This window comes from Thermobia domestica, chromosome 11 (assembly GCF_964235325.1).
Source record: "Thermobia domestica chromosome 11, izTheDome1.hap1.1, whole genome shotgun sequence".
Classification (NCBI taxonomy): Eukaryota; Metazoa; Arthropoda; class Insecta; order Zygentoma; family Lepismatidae; genus Thermobia; species Thermobia domestica.
In genome coordinates, this window is record NC_137464.1 from 260,017,277 (window position 1) to 260,044,790 (window position 27,514).

Here is a 27,514-nt window from a genome sequence, read left to right on the forward strand (position 1 = left end):
AATTCAATATGCCCCAGTGCTAAGTGAAGTGGTATATACAGTATCGTTGAGACGTGGAAGAAAAACAAATCAGTTTATTCTAAAATTTCATTATTTCAATATTCTGATCAGTATTTTTCGTATCAGTTTTGTGTGTGTGTTAGTGTGTAATATGAAGGTGAAATGATCCTAACAGTCAATCTCTTTTTCTTTTCTAATAGAAGTTTCAAAGTATACTGAAATGTTTCGAGTTTTATATTAAAAGCTGCAAAGGTATAACAATAAATTGTTATAATCAAAAGGTTACTTGATACTTTCAAACATATCCGAACCAACACATATTTTTAATGTGTGCGCTTATATGTTGGGTGGTTGTGCTTGGGTGTGCGCTAATAGGTGGAAAGTAGTAGTGGGCCGGCGAGGGGCTATCCAAAATTATCTTTTATTACTATGATTTCTCATGAAATCATTGCTTTTAAATATAGTGTTTAGAAGATAATAATGTTTTAATGCTTAAATAAGAAAACTAAGGTTACAATATAACCGACTATTCAAAATGATCTTAGTTTTAATGAAAGAAATATAGTTTTCTACGTCTGCGTAAAAAACTGGTTTTCTACATGACGTATATTACTAGTAAATTACGCGTAATTTACGTAAAATACGTAACAAGTAAATTACCTTGCCAACCAGTACCGGCGGAAGGGCCGGGCGACCGCCCGGGGCGCCAAATTTTAGGGGAGTTTGGGGGGCGCCAAAATCCTTGCTAAATTTATATTATTGTAAACGGTGAACTAAAAATTAACTTTTTCATAAATAGTGTAGCAACATTGGTTACTACCTCATGCCATAGGCCTCACTCTTTATAACAACCCCGGTTTCTTCTTGAACCTCCTATAAAGGAAATCCCTTCATCCCTTCACCTTATTTGTCTATAAAAAAAAATCTCCGCTGACAAAGCTAAAGGCTATTGTTGAGAGTTGGGAGTTTTGAGCAACAATAACACGCTCTGACACTTACAACCGCCGCGGTGCCGACAATTGCACTCCTTGCGACAAAGCTATGTCGGCCGCTCTAACAATACATACAAACAATATTGAGTTATCGGCAACCAAAAAGAAATTAGTCCTGTTTGTACTGTCAAATGTCTCGTGAAAGAAAATCATGAATCAGAAGTCATGTACAGCGGTGGACACTTCTAAATGGTACACTTTAGCCGTAAATTTCCATATGGCTGTACCACTTAGAAGTGTCCACCGCTGTACATGTAGTGCAGGCTTCATGGTGTGCGTGTTCTTCTTTTGTCTCCTGAATTTCGACTCTTAGTAGAAGAATCGTTGCGTTAATGTGTTCTTTATCAACATGTCGGAAAAATAGAAGCCTTCTGGAAGTGTATACAGAAAAAGAAGAGCACAATTAGCGGCTGAAAATGGGAAACAGGCAGCAGCATTAAAGTAATTCTTTCGTACTCCTGAAACAGACAATAATGGAAATGAAAACGTAGAACCAGAGAATGAGGAAACCAACAAGAAATCAACAAATATTCCAGAAGATAACAACACAGTACAGGTAAGGAGGCTTACATTACGTAACGTATTTTCGTTTTATTACGTTTAGTAGAGAAGAGGTGTTTACACACGTAGCGTCTTAGCAAGCTGGGGTGGGTAGGGTGGCGGCCTCTCAGATAGGCGGCGAACTTCAGGCTCAAAGAAAGTTCTTTCCCCATTGATATAAGTAGCAATAATTACATTCTATACCAACACTGATGCTTGATACATGTACCAAAGCGATAAAATTTTTACTCATTAGATGTGTATTAACCAACTTTAGCTGTATTTCAAGCATTAATCTATTAATTAAGTAGAGGGCCTCCATAGTCTAGAGGTTAAAGCGTTGGACTCATGTCTACGTGCTCCTGGGTTCAATCCCCGGACTTTCCGCTTTTCAACGGCAGGAAAACTGGGGAGTCACATAAATAAAGATATGACGGTCACTTGGCCTGCAAAGCTCCTAATACGCCTGTTGGCGGGTAGTGACGCGACCGGCTGACCCGCGTTCTGTTACCCAGGTGGATGAATTTTTACCACTCGCTATCAGATGAGTTGGAGCAGGCCCAGGATCTATTGGTCTGCCGTGGCAGTGATTATTATTATTACTACTATTATTATTATTATTATTAGTAGTAGTAGTAGTAGTAGTATTGTAGTAGTAGTAGTATCGTCTACTAACTAGAATTCTGAAGAGTTAAAATGTATGATTGTTACCGTTAACAGATCTCCGTGGAGTTTCGCTATCACAAATTTTGCAATAGACCCATTATTTCATAAACATATCGTAAATAAGTAACACGTACCAGTGTAAGACTATATAGATTATGTTTCTATCCAATACGATTAACGTGACTTAAAAAAAGTTTTCGGGCTTCGGCAGCTAATTTAAATGCATTCGCATCTATTTTATGAATGCGCTGAATCTTGATGATTTTCACAACACAAAGTTGTTAATGAATACGGAGAGAATTTAATTTTTATGTACAGTTAGCAAAAGAAAAAATGAGGCCATTCTTACCTAGATTCTGTAAGAATAGCCCCATTTTTTGTTTTCCTAACTGTACATTTTCACAATGAACACGGAATATGTAGATTCAATATTTATACGCAGTTATTTTATCATTTATGCATTTTCTTCACCTTTAAAATACAAATTAAATATATTTTTTTTCGTTTAAGAAAAGAAACTTTATTTGTAACGTATTAGTTCTTTTCCTTTCCACAGGTGGATCGATCGATTACGAGCATTTCGCAGGAGGAAGAAGAACAATTGAAATCTGGAACAATTGATATACGAAACGAAGATGGATCAGCATTTCCACAGGAAATTGTAATAGACGTAAGTTAAACATTTTGCTATTTGAATAAACATACACATGAAGGCTTTCCAATCGTGGTTTGAACTTGCAAACCGATTACAGTCAGGTAAAACTGTTGACGCTGAAAACCAAGCAATTATTCGCAATGAAACTGAGCGTTGGAAAGAGGTTCTCAAACGACTGCTGTGTATAATTCAGTTTCTTGCTTCCCAGAACTTGGCATTTCGTGGTCAAAATGACACTATTTACTTAAGAAACAACGGCAATTTTCTCAAACTAGTTGAATGTATTGCACAGTTTGATGTTACTATAGCTGAGCATTTGCGACGAATAACATGTAAAGAGACACATGTACATTATTTGAGCAAGGACATTCAAAATGAAATAATTGAACTCCTTGGGTCAAAAATAAAGGATAAAATTTTGACTGATTTAATGAAAGCGACATATTATTCCGTAATATTAGATTGTACACCAGACGTAAGTCACACAGAGCAAATGACACTAATTGTTCGTTTCGTGAAGGTAGAACTGGGTAAGGAACCATCCATTGAAGAACATTTTTGGGGATTTTTGTGCATAAATGATTCTTCAGGAGAAGGACTAACTACCACTATTTTGGAAGAATTAGAAAAACTGAAAATTCCTCTCTCAAACATGCGTGGCCAAGGGTATGATAACGGTGCCAATATGAAAGGAAAGCACTCAGGCGTTCAAAAAAGAATATTAGATCTAAATAGTCGAGTATTTTTTGTCCCTTGTAGCTCCCAATCATTGAATTTGGTTGTGAATGATTCTGCAATGTGCTGTAGTGAGGCTGTAAATTTTTTTGCTTTATTGCAAGAAGTATACAATTATTTTTCTAGTTCCACATATCGTTGGTCTGTTCTGCAAAAACATATATCCAATTTCACTTTGAAACCTCTTAGTCATACTAGATGGGAGAGTTGTATTGATGCTGTCAAATCGTTTCGCTACCAGTTAGGAGAAATTTACGATGCTCTTTTCGAAGCATCAAAGAACTCAAAGATAGACGTTATGGGCAAAAATAAGGGTTGTTCCCTGGCTAGGAAGCTTCTGAATTTTAAGTTCGTTTGTGTTGTGGTGTTTTGGTATGAAGTTCTTTCTTGTGTTAATGTGGTTAGCCATGTTTTCCAACAAGAATCAGTGGACATTCAGCAAGCAGTTGATCTGCTTAAGAAAACCAAGTGTCGCCTTGAGAACATGCGAAGTGATGAAGGTTTCCAGAATATTTTGGTTGATGCCAAAGTAATTGCTGAAGAGCTCGACATTCAACCACAATTTGAGAATGAACCAAAACTCCGACCTAGAAAAGTCAAACGACAATTTTTGTATGAATCTGAAGACGAACCGATTAATGATCCATACAGTGCGTTTAAATGTAACTTCTATTTTTGCGCATTAGACACAATTATCTGTTCCCTGAATGAAAGATTTCAACAACTGAAGCAGCACAGCGAAATATTTGGTTTTTTGTATGACATCCATCCAATAACGGACAAAGAGTATTTACTAAAGTGTTGCAAGGACTTACAACTATCTTTAACAGACAAAGATCACTGTGATATTGACGGATTTCAGTTATATCAAGAGCTCTTACTTTTACCTTCATTTCTCGGTTCTGAAAGTGGGAGCAAACCGTTGCAAGTACTTACATATATTTGCAAGAACTCCCTTATTGGGTTATTTCCAAATGCAACTATTGCTCTAAGAATCTTACTAACTATTCCTGTAAATGTAGCTTCAGCAGAAAGAAGTTTCTCCAAGTTCAAACTTATAAAGAACTACCTACGATCAACGATGACGCAAGAGCGTCTTGTAGGCCTTTCTATGATGTCTATTGAATGTGATGTTCTGTGTGAGCTTGACACTGATACTTTAATTAAAGACTTTGCAGAGAAAAAGGCACGAAAAGTTAACTTTACTTAGCATTGTAAACAAGTCAAAGGACAATTTGCATTAAAACTGTATAAAGATATAAAATTATATTACTGGTTGTATTATTTGTATTACGAAATCTTTGTACAATGCTGTTACAAAATATATTTGTATGTTCTTTTGTTCATATATGTGTTTTCTTTCGCAGTTAACAAGGTTGTTTATGTATATATGTGTAAATAAATGCTGTATCGCATCATCAATCTTAATTTTATATAAATCGTTGTTTCTTGAATCGTTCTGTAAATTTCTAATCAGTGACGTAGAATAATTTGCATGCTCATGTGTAAATAATTGTTTCGTATATCGTTAACCAAAACTTACTCTGTGTATTTAACTGACAAAAGTTAAGATCTTACTCAGTTTGATAACTGATTCTTATAGTTATAGTTATAGAGTTCAAGGAGTTATCCTTTAAAAGCAGCTATCTGTAAGGTAGCATAGCAAATTTAAACTCAGTAATACCAATGGGTTGTAGGGGGCGCCATATGGATTCTTTGCCCGGGTGATATTTTCCCCTTCCGCCGGCCCTGTTGCCAACCCTGCTTGTAGGTAAACAAAAATGGCGACTAGTTTGGAAAACTGATCTCGCGAAAAAGTCCGCTCAGTTATTCGATTTCTGTAGGCGAAACATGTAACCATGGCTGAAATTCACCGGCAGCTGGTAGAGGTTTATAGAGAGACTAACTCTCGTCAGCATATCACAGAATGGTGTCGAAAGTTTACGGCTGGTAGAGAAAACGTCACCGATGAGAAGCGCAGTGGCCGACCGAGCATGGCATCAACATCGAACAAAGCTGAGACATCATCCTCCCTACATCCCGGACCTCGCTCCAAGCGTCTTTCACTGGTCCCGCACTTAAAAGAGTACCTAGGAGGATGTCGCTTCGTTTCAGGTGAAGAGGTGCAATACTTCGCGACAACGTGCCTGAACAAGCAAGGACACGATTTTTGCCAGGAGGGGATCTTCAAACTCATTTTACGATGTGATAAGTGTCTCAACCGACATGAAGACTTGTTGAAAAATAACCTAATGTATGTGCTATTTGTTGGCTGTATTGATCGTATGAAATAATATATACACGCTTTACTGCGGGCTCTGTAACCATACTTTCTGATTACCCGTCGTAAATGACAATAAAAAAAAAAAAAAAAAAAAATGGATAATATGCAGTAAGAAGCGGGGTTTCAATAACTGTTGTCCTTAGTTCGCGAATTGTGTGATCTTTAGCATCAACTGAAATATAAACATGAAGATATCTTCTCATCGGTTTTAAAGAGGCGTTAATGTGTGAGTTGGTAACATTAAGATACAGGTGCAATACTTCGCCGTTGTTAATTGATCGTCTACAGTACGTCAAGCAGGGTGGAACGGAGACGAAATTGTAGGTGCGCGGTTAGTTGGCGCCAGTGAATTTAAGATGGCCTCGCGAGGAGCATTAGCGCAATTAGTTGGCGCAAGTGGGTCTAAGATGGCCTCGAGAGGAACATTAGCGCAGTTAATTGACGCAAGTGGATTTAAGGTGGCCTCGCGAGGAACAATAGCGTCGTTAGTTGGTGCAAGTGGATCTAAAGTGGCCTCACGAGGAATATTATTGAAGATGATGACGACTGGCGAAGAATAACAGTGAAGAAAAGAGAACGCCTCAGCGGCAATTAAAGCTTCCCCGTCTTCGATTCTCGACAGGAGCTCATGTGGTTCGAATCCCACACATTGCTGAGAGGGACGCTCAATTCTAATCCAGCCATCCATCTATTGGAGAGGATTATTACCAATGACCGTAGAACAAATAGGCCAGAAATGTCTACGGAACTCAATCAACACCTAGAACAGCCTATTGCGACAATCCTTGCTCGACAGAGTAGCATAAGTTGAACACAAGCAATTGAGTTTTCCAACCATTAAATCATTTCGAACAACTCTTCGGCGAAAAGAAAATAGTTCCGAGAACATGCAAAGTGGACTGTCTATTGTAACGTAACAGCCTCAATAAATGGAAGAAGATTGTATTTCAAAATATTAATCTTGTACGAGCACGATTATTAACATCCGAAACGAGACAGAGGTATAATCTAATTATTTGTTCTCACTGGTTTTGCCCTTTAGTGACTATGAATGGAATTAGGCCCGATGTTGACCGACCCGTTCCGAATATGAATATGAATCACTCTGAAGCTTGCAGGTAAAGAGTAGCTTAAGGGAAATAACTTACCCTATAAAGATCTTTAATATTCATATATATATATAACTAAATGCATTAATATTTTATAAAACTGGGAAGAAATGTCATCGGTACCATCCTGGCATAAATATAAATGTTGAAAAATGCTTTAATTTTACTAATATATGGTATCTATAGTTCAAAAGAATTAGAAGTATTAATATTAAAATTTATTATGGACAAAAGGACTCCGTGCTATTTCCCTATCAACCTGTCAGCTGAAAGGAACCGTACTCAAATATTAAAAGAAAATGAAAGTGATATAATGCTTGTTTAAACCTGTTGTGTTATCTTTTGAAAAAAAAGAAAAAGAAAAGAAAACACTATATATATATTATTGTTAATAAATATTTCACATTAAAATTTTGCTTTGCTATCACGATATACACCTTCAAGGCCCGTGTTGGTTTCAGCTTATTGGTAAAATATTTTAGAGGCATAAACATGTTACACGATGACTGGAATCACATACTATGATACGCTTAATCCTCCTCTATAATTCAGATGTCTCCAGCCAATGACGTCATTTTACAATACGCCAATTCACACTGTTCGAGCTGTTCAGATATGGTTTCGCCTCACTAGGATGATCTACAATACGTCCGCCGCCCAATTACCACTGAAACATTTTCAAATACGTAAATTAAGCCTCAAGCGATCACCAACAGCTAAAACTACATTGTTGGTGATTTAGATGCACTACCCAGCAAATAATACTAAAACGAAATTACATTTTAAACTTTCCCTAAACCTACACTTAGGAAATCATAAGAACAATTACAGATAAGAGAATATAAACTGACCTGTGTCCAGGCTGAGGCAATGCCTTGTATCGCTCAGTCATCGTTAACAACAGTGTCAGGAAGCTTTCTCCACACTCCGTCACCTTCAATTCATCAAGTTCTGCGGTGCCCAAAGGATGCCACGCTGTCTCAGAAGACATCATTTGGTCCATTTTCTCGCCAGCATCTACATGAAGACAAAAATTACGCACATTATCAAATTATCGAATACGAATCTAGCAGGAAAGATAGAAACTTTTTTTTTTCTCCTTTGCAAGATGCAAGTTGCAACTAGCTAAAAGTTCATGATAGAGATTGGTGTAGGTAGATCGCTTATCATCTGAGTAATGTCACAAAAATGTCTTAATTTCGTAGGTAGGTAGTTTTAAAGTTTAGCGTCCCTTTTCAGCGTGAGATGCGAACAACATGAGCCCCCATCCGCAATCGAACCCGGATCCTCACACTGAAGGGGCATACGTTACCCCTGGCAACCACCTTTTACGACTACAACACTTCACAAAATACGTGATACAAATCAAGTTTTCTTTGTTTCATTTTCTGTTTACTAGTCTCCAAAATTGGCCTGATTTTTTCGAATTGCTTTCGACTTATACTGCTTGTAACAACGAACGAAATGTCCCTTAGTTTCCTCTTCAAAGACCGAAAAACGAGGTGATATTTTTATGGGCTAAATGGAAAGCTCAGACAGGTCGACACAAAAAGTGGTGGAAGTGTATGTTGCTGAATGCACAGTCTGCAACATAATCACCAAATAGTGCAGTTATTTGAAGAGAGCAACATAAACCTTAACAATTCGTTTCACTCGGCCCGGTCTTAATTGCTGCCACACCAACCACTGTTACAAGCATTAAGAAGGTAATTAGTATGAATGATGGATCTATCTGCTTCACTGTCACAGCAAATTACCACTTCACATCGCACAGCATACAATATTTTGCATGATAAGCTGAACTTTAAAGAATCCACCGAAGCCAATGCGCGGTGAGTGGCCAAGAATATGACAGACAAAATTTTTTGTTTAATTTTAGCATCCCGTTCAGAAGTGAGGCTATAAAAGACGTGAACGTACAGCTTAATGTGGAATCGGAACCACATGAGTTCCCACCGTGAATCCAACCCGGGTCCCTCACGCTATAGACATAACCGCGAGGAAGCTCGACAGACAAGGTTTTTAGGATTTAGGAATTATATTTCTGGGCTTTCGGTATCTAAGGCCATGTTAGCCCATCACTTATGAGGGATCACGTCCATAGCGATCACACTATGCGAGGAAAGGGAAAGAGGGAAGCGACCTGGGACCTACAAGTTAGGTACCATCCAGGCATTTGTCTGGTGTGAATGAGGGAAACCTAAATCAGGATAGCTGGTCTGAAAAAGCTTTTACACTTTCTCGACCGAATGTCTCCACCGGGAATCGAACTCGGGACAGCTCGCACCAGACAGGTGCAGCTAGAGAATTTAAGACCATTTAATGCGTTACAAACGAAATACTTCTCGAAAATATTGTGACGGAAAATAAGTTCTGTGTAGTTATGTACATTTTCGAAACAAAGCAAGAGACTTCTCACGGCTGTATGGTTAGCGTATGTGCCGTCACCGTAGGAAATCCGGATTCAACTCTCTGTGGGACCTTATGTGGTTAAGTAGTTCTCCGTTAAGTAGTAGGCCCACATCTCATAGCCTCGGTGCTCAAAGGGACTTTGAACTTTAAACCAACAACATCGAAACAAACCAATCTAGTGTAATACGAAAAGATCCCAACTTCTACGAAATTCAGAGTCGCCTATTTTACCCAAAAAGTCTACTAACAAATATGTTCTGATGAAATTTCGATACCTGAATCCATATAACAAAATTGTGTCCTGACCTTCGTCGAAAACACTAAGAATGCTTCAAATATCAGACTCTCTCTTTCATATTGTCCGACACACATTCGTGCAAAAATGATAAATTCATCTGAGAAATACTTCAATATCCATCTTACAATCTGGACCTTGCTTCTTCAGACTTTCATATTTTTGATCCCCTGAAATTATTTTATGGGCAATCAACAGTTCAGTTCGGTTAAAGAAGTCCAATTCGCAGTTATACGCTCAGAAAGCGAACTTTTATGACCAAGGAACATTAAAACTAGCGTTGCGCCTGGAAAAATGTCTCGAGTGTTTTACCTCTTATATTGTAAAACAGTTTCATTGTGTGTATATTTTGTTAGGGAAGAAAGAGTTTGCTTTACTTTTCGGAATCTTCTCATAATTTGCTCAAACCTTATATAATTGAGGGACCTTTAACCTTTAACAATTAACTGACTTTTCTGGGGTGCAAATCAGTTTAATCATTCAACTTATTAGTATTTCCTAACTACACACTCCTTTACACATTCCCAACAGTTTACTACTTATAACTTTAAAAATAAAAAGGTCAGCAAAATTGTTTGTTCGTTAGGAGTTTAACATCTCTTTTCATCATGCACACAACAAGAATCCTACCACATATACTGCCAATGAGAACTGAACTTGGTCATCCAGTAGTTGGTAACAAAAACTTCAATATTTTATACAAGAATATAGAAAGAGTGCAGAAAATGCACTACTGGACCTGGCTTACCGTCCTGATGTGTTCACCACACTACCCAGTCCTACATTCTATCATTCCTGAAGTTATACTCACACATTCAGATCACACGGACTGTATCACAGCTCTGTTGAGCTTGGCAAAACCAATATTTATATTACAGACCATCTCTGACGATTCAGTCGTGCAATTCTTTCAGTCTTTATATAGCACTAAACTAGCACCTATGGTGAAATTAGTGTGATATTATATATTTCAACTCTTACATTTCTTTTCCATATTGATCCACTTGACAAAAAGTTGAGCTTGTGTAAGAACACTAATAACGCTGGGTTCAGATTTGGGATAGCCAAAGTTGCATCTGAGCTCCCGTTCAAACGACAGCGTCTCATCCACCATATGAGAAAACAAGTTATCGTCATACTGTTGCTCAGGTAACTCCGTTTGAAGTTTCTCCACCACTACTTGAACTAAACCTCTCATCAGTTCCACCTGGTAAATGAAAATGAAATGATTAAAAAAAAAAAAAAAAAAAAAAGCTAATTATTTTTAGCACGTCGCACAACCACTTTCTTCTGAAGTATTTGTAAATAATAACAACAATGAATATTATAGTTAGGTCATTTAACGTGAACTTCAAGAAAATAGGCGGGCTACGCGCGCAACAAAAAGTGGGCGGAGACAGCAAAGCCAATGAATATCCCATGCTCTTGCCACATTAACATCTGTCTCGCTCAGTCACTGTCAAGATTTCATCTTTCGCGCCCGAGGTGACACATGAGAAGGGAGACTTGACAACAGCGAGGTGTAAGGTGCACGTGCAACCCGTCTATTTTCTTGAAGTTCACTTTAGGATTTATAAAATGTTACTAAATAACAAGCACTTGCTTCCCAGATTTTTAATACAATTAACTAACAAAAACTCGTACTCGTTACTCCATTCATACCGCACGAAGCCAACCGTATATTTTCAACTCTGATAACAGTCCTTTATTGAAAGTTAGAAAGTAAGAGAAGTAAATATTTTGAGTATTTAAAAGAATACAACGAAAAGGATTAATAGATCATCCACGGAAGTTCTCAATACTATTTACATTTGGCCTTCTTTGATGACCAATGAAATACAAAATAACTAGGTATGCAATATTGCAAACTTGGAGCAAAGCGATAACCTTTATTGATTATTCATAGAATTTTTTAGTCCATCATTTTTCTCGTGAACGAACACGATATGAAAATAATTGAATTTGGCATATTAGCGAAAAGCAAAATGCTTTTGAAAAATTGTGTTGGAAGAACAAAATGAAAAGGATTTCTCCCTATTTCTATTGCTTAAAATTCTATTTTCCATTCTTTACAATGAGAATTTACGCGCCAAATGCTCTTCCAAGATTAAGTCTATGGGTATCCCGTTTTTCGGTGATTATTCCTCAATGGTATGTCCGATCGGGACATGCGACTCCGTACGACAATCAGTACGCGCTCTTGAATCACCATGTCAAATTTGCTTAAGAGTCTTCATCCTGGTGAAATTAAAATACCGCTAATTTTACAGTAATTATGTGATATCTTCAAATAGATAAAAGATAATTGAAATATGGAACAAGAGCGCCCTAGACAATATTATTTTGCGTGAGGTACCGTTATCACAAGTCACCTAGCGGCTTTCCGTTTTCAGCTGTTTAGAAACGCGAAAATAAATGCCGATTTTTCAAAATGGCTCGAAATCGAAAGCAGATAAGTGAGTCGTGATAACGGTTTCTCATGTAAAATAATATTGCCTATGGCGCTCTTGTTCCACATTTCGATTATCTTTCATCTATTTGAAGATATCACATAATTACTGTAAAATTAGCGGTATTTTAATTTCGCCGGGATGAAGACTCTTAAGAATGGTTCACGCATCTCGTTGGAGTATCCGCACACACGACTGCCTAATCGAATGAAGAGGAGCTTCGTTTTGAAAGCTTATGTTCGCAGAACAAAACGAAACGGGCTTCGCTCTATTTCTTACGCTGAAAATTCTATTTTCCATTCTTTACAATGAGAATTCGCACCCCAAATGCTTTTCCAATGTTCAGTATATGTGTATCCCTTCTTTCGGTGTTTTATTTCTCGGTCTTTCGGCGTTTATTCCTCAATGGTTATGTCCGATCGGGACATGCGACCCCTTACGACACTCAGCGCACGCTTTCGAAACACCATTTCAATTTGGTGAAGAGGTTCAGGCATCTCGGAGGAGTATCCGCATAAACTAACGCCTAAATCGATTAAAGGGAATCTTCGCTCCAATAGTGTTTCTTATTAAATGGATTGGAAATAAGCATCCCTTGTAGCACCGAGGCTATATGAGATGTGAATCTACAGCTTAACGTGGGATCTGAACTACATAGCAGCGAGGGAACTCAAAATGTTCTCTATACTTACGTATTGTAAATTCTACCTTCACACTACCTTAACATGAAGTGTAATCGCAGGCACGATAACAGTAATAAAACCTTCACCTTTGGTGTAAAAGCTTCTCGGTTCGATTTCCAGACAATGCACAGTTGTGATAGATCGGGTCTAGTTTCTTGCCACTATTTTCAATTCAACAATTCTTTCATAATATTTTACACGCATTATCAATCTTCTTTCACAGCGCTCATCTCTGGTTCAATTCTTAGATGGGGCCACGGTCTCAATGATACAACGTCCATCTATGGTACGCGGTGTTCATGGCTCGATTCCAACCCTCGCCAAATGGCTTTTGTGCTGGACAACGACCGTACACTTGTATTTTTCCGGGTTCTCCCGTTTCCTTCCACTTACTACATTCCCATATTCCATTCGTAATCATTTGGATCGCGAAAGATCAACGATAGAGCGTTCATCTCTGGCTGATTCGATCCCAGCTCGCATCAAGTGGGTTTTATGATGGACAAACGACATGTGCGTGCGTTCTCTCGTTTTTCGAACTTTATTCATTATCATCACCATCTCCCTTACCCTTGGTGCATAATCGTGGGACGTAAAACTGGAAATTTAATTTCGTTCATTAGCCTCGCCGTTTCCATAAGCCTCGCAGCATAACGTGGAACATTAAACTTAAGAAGATTCCATCATTAGAGTTTCTGTACAGAGAGAGGAGAATTTTCAATATATGGACTGAGTGTTTACAGACAAAAACACTCGAGAGAATTATTTCAGTGTGTGGCACAAGGAAAGCTTACCTCATTGATTCATTTTTGTATTTTTACATTCCTTATCAGCAAATAGGCTATATAGGATGAGACATAAAAATAAAATGAAATACTTCAGTTTAACGTCCCACGATTATATCCATTTAGCTAAGGAAGACGATAATTTAGGCAAGTGAATGATGATAGAACAACTGGTGGAATGAGGATGCGGGAGGAAACGGGAATACCCCGAGACACGATGTTGTCCACCACAAACTTACTTGTTCGGGGATTGAACCAGGACCCCAAGCACCACAGGTAAGCGCTCTACTACTGAGCCACCGTGTCCCCTACTTAAATAAATCATAACTAGTTTCTTTGTCACATATGCCCCTTTGAGGCCAGGCGGCTGACGCGTGTAATCCAGGGTTCGATTCTCACTCAGCTCGGTAAATCTAAGTAGTGATCCGATTTTGGACCCCGATAGCTCAGTGGTAAAGCCTTCACCTCTGCTGCATGGGGTCCTTGGTTTGATCCCAGCTCGCACCAAGTGAGCTTTGTCGTGGACAAACACCGTGTGTGGCTCAGGCTTCTCTTGTTTTCTCCCATTTTCTTTATTCCATCATTTCAATCATTTCTCAACATCACAGTCTCCTTTAGTCTAGCCGTTACAATCCTGGGACGTAAAACTTGAAGATTCCATTTAATTTCATTTCCGAATTCTATTTTAAGCATTGGGCCCTGTCTCGGAAATTCAACTCCTACCAACCAATTAACGCCGTCCGTCGCTCTTATTAACACTTTATTATAATCCAACTAATTTTCTGGACTCCTTTCAACCTTAAAAAACAAAATCATCAGTTTCAATGTAATACACTGAAAACAATGCGTGAAGTGTACACATGAATATACACCAAATAAAGATAGAGACTTACCTTAGCCGAGAGGTTTCCGTAGCCCTGCTTCTTCAGCACCGGCTGCACCCACTGATCGAGAAACGCCGAATGATCTTTAATCCACGTAAGCACTTGGGTAAAGTACCACTCTGGTTTATCCGGTCTGTTGGTAGGCTTTGCTCCGTAGAAGTGGAAAAGAAACCGTTTTCTCAATGGCTTTAACAACAGTTGCAAAGGCAGCAACAGAGGTTTAAAGTCTATCATCAGAGCTGATGTCACAGCCGATCTTGTGCTTAGTTCACCACTGGCGACACAACAGTTAAGGAAGCAAAATTAACACCTACGATTGCATCAAAGTTCTGCGTATCACAGTCCCTTGTGCATAAGAATACCATGTACACTACATGCGATATCTAAAATAGTAGAATCACTATTTATTTCCCACTTTTAATATATTTCATACACTTGTGATATAATGCAAAACTACGTTCTAGTGACTGCCTACTACAGATTGATGCATATTTTTTGTACTAATTTGAGCATTATTCTAGCAGACAGTACAGCCAAATTTTGACACATTTCTTACATTTTCAGGTTAGGTTAGAGCTTTATATTTCTTTTAGCAGAGCATGCACTATATGAAGAGCTCCATTACTACTTGCAGATTGACTTCAGCAGGGCTCAGTATAAATACAGTGGATGTATGGCATAAAAACTACAGTACATAAGACACGAATCAACTTGTGCTATGTGGCCAAAAGCACGAGTGCTATCTACCTGAGTTAGGGTAGGAGCGCATTAGGAGGACTCGAGTGATAGCGAGCGGGTGAGTCCATAGGGAGCAGGCGCGTCAGCGATGGGGAGATACGTATATGCGAGGATAGTGGATACACTTACACATACAATACTTTCATTATCACTTAAAATTCATTTCAATATGCTGTCATTGATGGTAATTACTTATATTCACACTCTCATTCCTTCACGAAAAATGTAGGGCTTCACATCGTATTTTACCTACAAATTTTCTATTTCATAGAACCGTTTGCTCGAGTGAACCCCTAATTCGCTTACACGTATAACCACCTTCGCAAATTCGTCCGTTCCCTACGGACATACCTCGACTATAGCCCTCCAGCTTCACCTTTGCATAAACCGTAATAGATGCAAAAAATTGCTTGTAATAAGCAGCTTGCAAAGTTTGGTGCGTAGTTTTAAGACGTTTGGCTTTTATTATATGTACTAACTATGTATGTATGTGTCTTATACAACTGTACGCAATTGGTTGATTACACTCTAGGAATAAGTAGATAATACGTTTTGAGCTATTTGCATGGTCTCCCCCCCCCAAAAAAAAATACTGTATTTACAGACAACTTTTATGCCCTCCTAAGGTTAACCTTTACTGGAAAATTGTTTAGAAAATACATTCTCTAAAATACTATGGGCTCATTTTGTCAAAAAAAAAAAAAAAAAAAAAAAAGTACAGTGTATATGCAACTTATTTCTTGTGGGATTTCTATTATACATCTACAGCCTCACACGTTTTCTAGCTACATATCCTCCTTATTTCTTTTTGCGAGTTAACAACTTTATTTGAAAATTATAAAAAGAACTGCATTTCTAATTTACACCGTTATATTTCCGCCTTTGCAAGAACAAAGTTCAGAACATTTATTTCATTTTTTGATATAGCATACATTGTATCTATGCAGTTACTGCTTCCACGTTAATGCCTTATTATAGTAGAATTGAGTTTCGGAGTTTTACCTTCAACTTTTTTTGACGAAATTTTAGCCTCGCTAGAGGTGTGGCTAGACCAATCAGCCCTCAGTGTTAACCGTACCTGAGAGATCACTTTGGAAGCTTTATGCATTGCACAGTCAAGGTGAAGGTTGAGGTATCCCACAGGTACGGTTCGTCTAGGGGACCCCTACGTGGTCGACTATGCATATGGCCCTTATATCGGTCATTTTCGATCATTATTATATATCTTCCTCTTCACCAAATTGCGGGGCTGAAATTGGATTTAAATGGGATCGGAAGTGTCACTGTTCATCCCTGACCCTGAAACTATGAATTCGACACAAATATCGGTCATTTTCGATCATTTTTAAATATCATCCCCCTCCTCTAATTTGCAACGTCAAAGTCATATGATAAAAACCATCCCAGGTCCGAACCTCATCTATATTGAAAGTTTGATCGAGATCGGTCGGGTGGTTCAAGAGATTAAGAGTCACAAACATAGTCACCTTCAATTTTATAATATAGATTAAAAAAAGCTATTATCACTCAGAGTTAACGTTTGTGTACTGCAAATACAGTCATTTTGAGGAGGTCCCGGATTCAAATCGCGAAGCCGGCCATCCTGACTTGGATTTTTCCCTTTTCAATAGACGGATGCCGGAATGGTACTTTTAATATATACGCCTTGGCGAGTTTCTTCCAACTGTATATGAACTTTGTTTATAAATAAATAAAATAAACCAATTAGAAGCACTGACTTACGTTGCATGAAAACTAAGAAACTAAAAAAAGGATACGGCAGTTGAAGCTGAAGTAAATACTGCACAAGCATCTGGAATCTCTGCAACGCTTCTGTCGGTGGAGCAGGAGCAGAAACAGTGATGTTGCCCATCACAAAAGGCCACCGAATCACTTTCAATATTTCTTCCAATTCACTGAAATACAATTATATATTAAATTTTGTTGAAAGCTACAAAAGCACTTGGAATTATAATAACATATGAAAGTGCTTGATAAGCCAAATTTTTAATTAAAAATTTCAAGTAGTACGCTTACCTCGAAAACTTTTCCTTGAGGAACTTGTGCCAGAACAAGACGGTGTCATTTATAAATTTTACTAAATGTTTACATGATGAACTTCTTAACTGCGTACACAGTTCACATAATTTGACAAATCCCATCACCGTTTTCTGCTCTTCTTTCTCCAAGAAACAGGTCTCCATTGTGGTGCTATACAAAGGAAAACGAGAAATCGTTATATCTTACCCTAGGAAACAACAGAGGAAAGTTAAGGTTTGACAAGTAGTAACTGATTGAAAGCCTTTTTAACGGTCAAAATTTTATTAGTAAGCAACCAAGAGTTCAAAATAATATTATTCATTCCACGTATGCTGATAAGCAGTCAAAACAACCTCTCCAATCCCCAACCCCCAACTCGGTAACTACAAAAACAGAAACAAGCAGTTGATCATGTCAGAGAGAGAAACTATTTTAACGTATTCCATCATTCACCCATGTCATTGCTCCTCTTTTCAGCTAGCCAACAACTGCTACCAAGAATAACTGTATTTAACTTCATGATTGTTTCATTTAAGAGTCGAGTAGGTTGTAAGGCAAACCAACCAAGTTGAAATTCATTTTTGTTTCAAATTTTAAAGAAAGTGAAGTAGTCTTCAGGTAATCGAATATATAGAGTATTGATATATGTAAAATATAGTATGAATTTGGAATGTGTGTGTGTGTATTATTTGTTACAAACTGTATTGTATATTCACTTGTAGCACATTTCATTTTAGTCTTCTGCAAAGGGAAAAATTCATATCGTGATACATTATTATTATTAACTAAATAAGAAAACTGATTCTACTATACTTATACATGTATCCTGTGAAAATTTTCAAGATCTCTTTTGTCATCTTCATAGATCATGATGAACGTGCTTACTGGTCAATGAATGCTTATTATTTTTCGCTTTTCATTTATAGTATTATAACCTTATGTTTCTGTTTTTGACAATTTAGTTATATGAGTGCTTTCAGTGTTTAGACCAGATATGTGAATATTGCAACAGAGAGTCGGCTAATCACAGATGACTTGCTGCTGACGAGGGGCGTACGAGACAATCTATAATATTTTTACAAGAGCTGAATAGCCATATTCAATGGAGACACTCGTTCATGTTACACTATAAATATACCACATTGACTTGATCCCTAGTCTTTCGTTGCAAGCACTGCTATCGGCTGAAAGAATTCCACTCGCTTTCTCTCCCTTAGCAACAGCTGAACCCTTATTGGCTCAACGCGTGGGTGTGTGAGGGTGTGAGCTTTAGTTCGCATTTTTGCCGCGGCTCAAGACATTTTGGCAGCACAATAACATCAAACTAACTATCTCTATAGCCTATGAAAGCCGGAGGTTCAATGCTGTGTTCCCAAAAGCTCTCTATTGACTTTTGTTCTTAACCAACTAGATCCATTTTCTACTTTCTATTCTTATTTCTGCGAGATCCATCTTAATATTCTTCTCCCATCTGCGCCTAGGTCTTCCTAATGGTCGTTTTCCGATTAGACTTTCAGTTAAAACTGAAAGCATTCCTACTTTCTTCCATTATGGCTACATGACCTGCCCACCTGAGCCTCCTAGATTTGATGGCCCTAACAATGTTTGATAAACGATATAAATTATGTTGTTCTTTCTTATCAAGTTTCCGCCATTTACCATTCCCGTTCCCCTTGGGCCCAAATATTCGTCTCAGATCTTGTTACACTAGGGTCATTCCACGTCAGTTCAACCAAGGCTTTTAACCCACTATCTCATATTTGGATGGAATTTGGTAGTGTAATAAAACTTTTTATGCTAATTGCAAGTATGTAAATTTTATTGCCATAGCATCAGCGGCTCAAAAGTTATTGCATTTCAAAAATGAGAAGAAAATCCATTTTTAACAGTCGTGACATGATATTTCCCCGTTTTGGAAGAACACTAAAACAATTATTTTTCGGTTCCTATTAATGCCAGAAACATGATTCTTTTTCATTCAGATTGTCTTGAAGTTGTTTACCATTAGAAAAAATGATAACTTTCCGTAGAGCTGATAGAAAATTTATAAAGTCATTTGAAAAGTAACATTTTGAGAAAAAAAAGATCTTGAACGTTATTTTGTAAACTTCAAACTTTTATTTTTCAAAATCCCCATCATGGATTTCAATGAATTTGTTTTTCTTTAAACTTACTTCATCTAGTTTCATATATACAGAAATTGTGGTGCGTCATCCAAGCACTGAGGAGATATCCCAGTCAGTGTTGCCAGCTGATTACGAAACAAACAGTTTCCAATAACTTCCATACGATTTAACATATCCACCTAAAAATACTCAGTACTCTTCAGTATGCCAGAAACACGTCTGAGCATTACCACTCCTTCCAAGCAAATCAGTTTTCAGGGTTGCCTGTCACAGTGTTAGACGCATCTGTACCACATTTTGCAGTAAGCTTATTACATTTATTTTCACTATACAAAAATTGTGATGGGTCATCCAAGCACGGAGGAGAAATAGGGAGTTTTGAAAATTTATAGTTAAGGGGAAAAATACAATAATCTGAGCAATAAATGAACATTAGCATTTTTAAATGTTAATCAGAATAATACCAAATAACAAATATAATAAGCTTGACAGTATTATAAGGCCTACATGTTATGACATATACGATTCGGTTTTGCTGTAATTAGATTTAACATCAAGTACTTTTTTGTAAACGTTTCCCAAATTGAAGTAACTACTTGCAGAGACTTTGGAGATAACTGGTATGTTCTGCCAGAAACAGTTGTTATATCTTTACATAAGATGTGAGTAAACGGAACACAACAGGAATCATTTTCAGCCCAATAAAATTAGGGAGATGGACCATGGGGATGTAGGAAATTTACTGATGCATCACCTTCATCACTATCCACTAACTAAAATCTTTATCCAGACTTGTACGCTTTGTTTCAATCTTGAATGGACCCATTTTACAAAACAATGCATTGCACGTGTTCCCAGAATAGTTTTTGCTCTCAGAAATCTTTGTTGAAATGTGGCACAAACAACAGTCATTTCTTCTTTGTGTACAAAGAAAAACACGGTGCTAATGATGTTTTCTTCACAAAAATGAAACATAAGAGCACATGTATTTATTTGATCAATGATCTCTGAAAGCTTGCTTTTGTCACTACCCGGTTAAAAGCCCCACCAATTCCATCGCAAGGGAACTTTTCCAGGCTGGCAGAAAAAAAAAAAAAAAAAAAAAAAAAAATTCTGCCACCATACAATGAAAATCACTTGCGTGGAAGTAAAGATTTAAGAAGGCTTTGCAGTTTTTATATTGGGCTCCACATACATCAGTGAAAAATTCCACTTTTGTTATGTGAGGAAAATTTTGTTTTAAATCCGACATTACCAGTTTCTGTGTTTGAAAGACTGTTGGTACGTCATGTTCTATATCATCTGAAAGAATGCAGTAACTTTTGTGTTGAATAGTCATAAGTAGTTGGGGGAATCACATTGGGATACAATAGCTTCCTTAATTCTAACAATAACTACATTAGAACAGCAACATAAGGCTTTACTTGTTATAGATATACTAGCTGATACGCCCTCCGTTGTGCGGGATAAGCAATATTTGGAAGATGTTGAAATCAGAAGTGACCACTTTGACCTAATCTCACTCAACCTCACGCTCACACCACCAGTCTGACCTCACGCTCACTCAACCTCACGCACACATCATTCTAACCTCACGGTCACTTCGTGAGGTCGAGGTCGAGTGAGCGTGAGTTCCGAACTCGTGAGCGCCGACCTCATGGGTTTGGACACCTTTGGTTCAAATACATTCACTAACTCTGACTTTCGGAAAGATTGGGAGCGTTGAACTAAATAGTATTTTTTCTAGTGTCATGGACATTTTCAAAGAAAGAAATTTAAAAAAAATGAATTTCGCTACTGCTTGGAAATGAGAACAGAATGAATACGGGTTTTGAACCCTACGTACAGTTAGAGGATGTCGAACACATAGTGTTCTGTATTAACTGAATATATAAGGCGCGAAGTATGAAAAGCCGCCAAATTCATTTTTTTTTTTCCGAAATTGAGTTATATATCGCTTGTTATATGTTTGATCTAAAGGAATTCCATGGAAACAGAATTTTGTTTAAAAGTTTAATATTTCATATTAAAAAACTAGTTCAAATATGGAACTTTGTGCGCGTGTATATGGAACTTTGTGCGCGTGTATATGAAGTTTCACTGTACGTTTTGTGAGATTACTCGAATCTAAGCGAAATGGATGTAACAGATTTTGATACTAGGCGCCACATATATATTAGGTTTCTACGAAATTGACAGTTCAGTAATTAGGAGTATTTGGTAAACAATGGTATAGCATCCATACCACTATTTGTGAATAAAATTGATTTGCGTTATTATTTGTTTGCTTAAATGTCGTTTTTGTAGAAAAATTATGTTTTTTATTTTAAAAATCCATAATAATTGTGCCAGTACTATATATATATATATATATTACACACCAAATCCTCTATAATGCGAATTCACTTGTATACAAAGAGTAAAAAAGGTGAATGACTGAATATGAATACTGGATTGTCCAAGCACAGGAACTAGGTTGTGGTACAAGCTTTATGATCCAAATCAAGATCAGATTTCAGGAGTAGGGGGTGGATATTCTGCAAAAGGGGAATGGGAACCGTAGTGATTAATGCATCGGTACGTCACACAAAAGATTCCCGGTCCAATCATTCACTTTTTCACTCTTTGTATATCATTGAATTCACACCTACAGAAGATTTGGTATGTGTTACATAAATAAATAAATAAATAAATAAAAGTGTTCTCCTTTCATTAATATATACATATATATATAAATTAAAGTGACTATCTTTGTTACTTAATAACAATTGAACCTGCCGACCGATCTCGATCAAATTTTCAACATAGACGATATTCGGGCCTGGGATGGTTTATATCTTTTCACTTTGATTGTGCAACTTAGGGGAGGGGAGGGAGAAATATTTAAAAATGACCGATATTAGTATCGAATCCATAGTTTTCGGGATCGCTGAAGACGAACAGTGACATTTCCGATGACGTTTAAATCAAAATTGAGCCCTTTATGTCCAAAATTAAACGTATTCTCCCCGTGCGAAGAACGGGTATTCTGCTAGTATATAATAGCAGGGTTGGCAAAAACCATGGTTTTTATTGAGAAAACCAAAAAACCAGTTTTTTTTTTTTTTTTTTTTTTTTTTTTGTTTAAATAATTTGCTCTATGTATTTATATCACATATGGACAGAAATAAGTTTGTTTCGCCTTGGTGTTATTATACAACAATCGGGTTACGCTTGAAGGGGTTACGTAAGCTTAAAGCGAAATCCAAACCGCTTCTCGGCTTACATCCGAGAGAAATTTTTCTCTATTTGAACTCGAAACCAGGATTAACTGGCGATACGTTTGCCCACTCACTCACGAAGGATTTCTGACAAAAATACATTGTACTGATCTTTACATACTTGTTAATATAATTGTAAAGAGCCATTTTACAAGGACAAAAAATAAACAGTTGCACATGTGAAACCATTATACAGAATTACATATGGACAATTTCAAAATACTGCAGAGTACAGAATAACTAATTTAGTCCAAGTTAGTTTACTACAACTTTTATTATTCCAAGTTAAAGAATATGAAGACTTAATTTGCATATTAGTAAGAAAAGTAAATAAAGATAGGAATTATTTGAATCCACTTTGATTCTGACCCATTTATATATAAATAGATACCAAAGATACTTCTGATTTCAATAAATGCCTCTGGTGGGGTTTTGTATGACCCTCTTCCCCCCCAAAAAGTACGGCATTTCGATGTATTTTACCAACAGTAAACATTATTAAAACGAAACAATATTTAGAATTTTTCTTAGGTTGCAATTGCATAACAATAATAACAAACTATAAAAAAATCACAAAAGAAACATTCATAAAGTTATAAAAAGAACAAAAGTTGCTTTTGTAGCATAATCTCTTTGAGTACTGAATGGGGAATTTAGGTCTGAATATAATACGAATAATATATGGGAGTGAAACGTGATAACCCACAAATGTGTCTTCAACCAGATTTTACGAACACTTACACTTTTATGAACATTTTTTGTTTTTTGGTTTAAACCAGCCAACCCTGTATAATAGTTTCCGAAAATGTTCACAGAACAAATATGCAAGCATGATAATGTCAGTTTAAGTATTGTTTAATGTATTTAACATCTGTCATAGTTTCTCCCATTTCGTATATGATAACGTTCGTACCTTATGGCTTCGACAACTTTAATCCATTGCAGATATAGCAGAGTCTTACCTTATGTCTTCAACAGCTTTAATCCATTGCAGATACATAAGAGTCTTTTCGAGTTCGTCAATCGTCTGAATGTATTCTTGCACTTTCCCTGTCACCGGCTCAACTTTCTTCAATTGACTCCGGATACGACAGCTCAGAGAATCATACGAAGCTGTCACTTCATTAATTTTATCGTGAACGTCTTCAACATCCTGCACGGCTGCACTCACTTTGGAAGGGACAACAGAACTCGCAAGCGAAAGCTGAAAAGAAGTATTAATAATATTAACTTTTTCCAATCAAAGACGCGATCAATACGGTGTCACATAGGTATGAAACGGGAAAAGAAAAAAAATCTTTTAAGTTTTACGTCCCACACATATGCCGGTTAGGCTAAAGGAGACTGTCATGATGAGACATGAGTGAAATGGTGGAATGAAGAAAGTGGGGGGAGACGGAAAAACACCAAGAAAACCCATGAGCACGGTGTTCGTCCACCACAAAGTCCACACGGCGCGAGCTGGGATCGAACCAGGGACCCCAAGCACCGGAGGTGAACGCTCTACCACTGAGCCACCGCCCCTTCCCCCGCTTCCCGGAACAGGAAAAGAAATTTTGATAAGAAGTTAGCATGAGTCTGCCTTATTCAGAGCAATTTTAATTTGCGCCTGCACAAGAAAAATAACTCGAATTGGTTGCATACAAACGAGACATTATACAGATTTGAAAGACCTACAAACAAGATAGAAATTCATGGTCTTAGACATACAATTAAAAGAAGGACAAAAAAAAAAAAAAAATCAAATGTAAAAATACGTGTGTTTAAATCATATAAAGGCAGCGCTACTTGTCTTATCGAAAGTTACCCAAAGAAACACCACAAACTTCATACACTGGAGATGCTATGATTTTATATGATCATAAAAAAGGCCGGCGGGAATACATGTGGTCTGGACCACATATTAAGCTTTAGGGTCAGATCTCACACAGCCTCGCTGCTAAAAGGACGCTAAATTCAAATCAAAGCCAAAATTTATCATAGAGGTTTGAAAACTATTAATCTTTTTTTCTTTATATATCCTGGAAATTCTAATCGGATTACTTTCCTGATGTAATTTCGGCACCCAATTCTATTGCCATCGACTGCCAGATAACAAATTTGTCTGTACGGCAGAAAGTGGCGAACTGTTTAAGAGAAATAAGAAAGGGGCGTTAACTGCCGCAGATGGTGGCCCCGAAATACAAAATTTACGGAGAAATGAACAGAATCAGACGAAATGTCAGAACGAGAGTAACGAAGAAATGCAATACGGCCATCAGTGTAAGGTAATTAGTGAGAAAACCGAAGTTAAATTCTGGACTATATGAGTTCATGGATTGATATGATAGTAGGTGAACAGGCAGTAGAGCATAATATGACAGTGTTTCAAACTCACTGTCTTATTAACTCACCTACGACGTATATGCTGCTGTAATGGAGGGAAATACAGAAATGTAGACAGGAAACTAATAAGAGAGGAGTTGCATATGAACTGATATACTGAAATGGGGAAAAAATTTTGGTGCTATTCCATTTTATGTATTAGGGTGGGTGGGGGGCGTAAATAAGTAAAATCCACGGATAGGGGGCGTAAATTAGTAAAATCCACGGATATGTTAATTGATTTCACGGTAGGATTGCACAAGAAATGAAAATACATCGTGATCTTATATCTTCCACGTATATTAAGGTAGAAATACGAAATGGAAAATGTGCTCTTTATTACAGAGTACTCCGTAAGAAAGACATGATGAAGCGAAGTGCAATGGGAAGGCAGTGTACAAAATGATCATACAAGTGTTGCAAAGCTAAGCAATACACAAAGCATGTATTTTGTGCCATACAGTGTTTTTCCACTACCCTCGTTTATACGTACCACCCACTGTTGTTGACGTGCCTGCTCCCTACGGACGCATCTCCTCGCTAATGCTCAGGTCCCCCTCCTGTACTCCTACCCTCGCTCGGTTAGATAGTTCTTTTTAGTAGTTTCCTAGCATAAGTTGGTTCGTGTTTTATGCACTGCAGTTTTTACGAGAATGAGCGTGCAGGAATGAAGCATTTTTGTATGAGTTTTGTAATTTTTAATATCCCAGGGACATGACTTTGATAGCGGGCACCACCCCGAACCCCCCTTTAAATATTTATTTACTATAATATTTATTTACTGTAAGGATTCATTGTTTCCAGGGTTTGAAAAAACCCGGGTATTTTTGAAAAACCCAACCCACCTGGGCCCATGTGGGTTTTTCGGGTATTTTCGGGTTTTATTGGGTTTTTTCGATATATTTCAATCTCTTTGGGGGTAAAAATGTTAAAATATGATTTACATTTCATGAGTGTCATTGTCACAACTTGCAACAACTTTCCATTCACTGCTGTTTTGAAAACAATGCCGCCATTTTGAAATTTTATATTGGATCGCCGAAAAAATCTATACAGCAAGTTTAGAATGTCTTGTGCTTCTACCCTCAAAATATCAACTTAAAAACTCCGAAAATTGCACTTTGTAGTATGGATACCCGCTATTTTGAAAAATGGACGCCATTTTGAAATTTTATGCCGCCAAAATATATACAGCTAATTTAGTCTCTCGTGCTTCTACTTTGAAAATTTCAACTTGAAAGACCTAAAATTGCGCTTTGTAGCGTGGATATCAGCAGCGGCGCAAATTTCTCTTCAACATTGGGGGGACGGGTAAGACGGTATATATATATATAGCCCTATATATTCGATGTACAAAATATTTATGAAGGCGAAAAACAATGCTGAGGAGGATTACCCATGTCGGTCCCGGCGTCCTCTACAGGGGACATAAAATATGACGACATTATTATTGCTTTACAACTTTAAAATCAGACTAGCAACATTGAAAACTGTTTACAGGGAATGATCATATTTGGATCATCCCTTGTAAACAGTTTTCAATGTTGCCGGTCGGATTTTAAAGTTATAAAGCAATAATAATGTCGTCATATTTTATGTCCCCTGTGTGGGACTCCGGAACGACATGGGTAGGGGAGCAGAGTTGTCTTCAACATTGGGACGCGGTCAGATTTGAGGCTTATTCTGGGAGGTATCAATTTCATCTCACTTTCCTTTGTGACAGTTGGACACAAATCATCACATTTCTTCCTAAAAGACACATTTCAAATCGGATTATTGAGGGGGACAGTTCCAAGATTGTAGGGGATATGTCCCCATCATCCCCCCGGGATTTTCGCCAGTGGATATCAGCTATTTTTTTTTAAAAAAAAGCGCGCCATTTTGTAATTTTACGTTGGTATGCTGCCAAAATCTAAACAGAAAATTTAGAGTGTCTCTGGTTTGTATCCTGAAAATTTAAAAGACCGAAAGTTGAACACTGTGTGGTAAAGGCAGACAAACTAACAAATGTAGATCGAGTCATCCTAGGAGCCTCAGTGACGTTCGCCAAATATGAATACCAAATAGCTATATTAATTTAAAAAAAAGGCATAATTCATCAAAATGTCTTAAATATTTTTCAACATAAAATAAATAGTCTTATTGTTGAAGTTCACTTTCGATGCTTTGTGCATTCAATTACAATAATTACCCGAGCACTTGTTGCAAGACCGTTCTTTTTCGAAAATTAATTTTAAACAATTAACAAAGATAGGCCTATAATTCATATTTTATAAAGTAAATGTTTCAAAATGTCTAAAATGAAATGAAATATCCTCCAGCGTAAAATAAATAGATTTTTTGTTGAAGTATTCACTTTCGATGCTTTGTGGGTTCAATTGCGGGAATTTCCCGTACACTTCTTTCATGACGGGTTTTCCCTGAAAATGCAGCTTGCTTTACTGTACATCCAAACTTCCATTAATACTGAAGTTTGAATGCAGCACTTGAAATAGT

At 37.3% G+C, this 27,514-nt stretch overlaps 1 protein-coding gene across 1 annotated transcript in view; it reads right to left on the reverse strand.

The window, feature by feature from the left end:
• Rint1 (RAD50 interactor 1) overlaps positions 1–27,514 on the reverse strand; it is a 51,495-nt gene that overhangs the window by 20,289 nt on the left and 3,692 nt on the right. Inside the window, exons 2-7 of the mRNA XM_081732160.1 lie at positions 23,617–23,858; positions 17,266–17,439; positions 17,007–17,144; positions 14,500–14,764; positions 10,670–10,895; positions 7,833–7,998 (exon numbers count right to left, since the gene is read on the reverse strand). Of these exons, the coding sequence (XP_081588286.1) occupies positions 7,833–7,998; positions 10,670–10,895; positions 14,500–14,764; positions 17,007–17,144; positions 17,266–17,439; positions 23,617–23,858 (1,211 nt within the window). The remainder of the gene's footprint in view (positions 1–7,832; positions 7,999–10,669; positions 10,896–14,499; positions 14,765–17,006; positions 17,145–17,265; positions 17,440–23,616; positions 23,859–27,514) is intronic.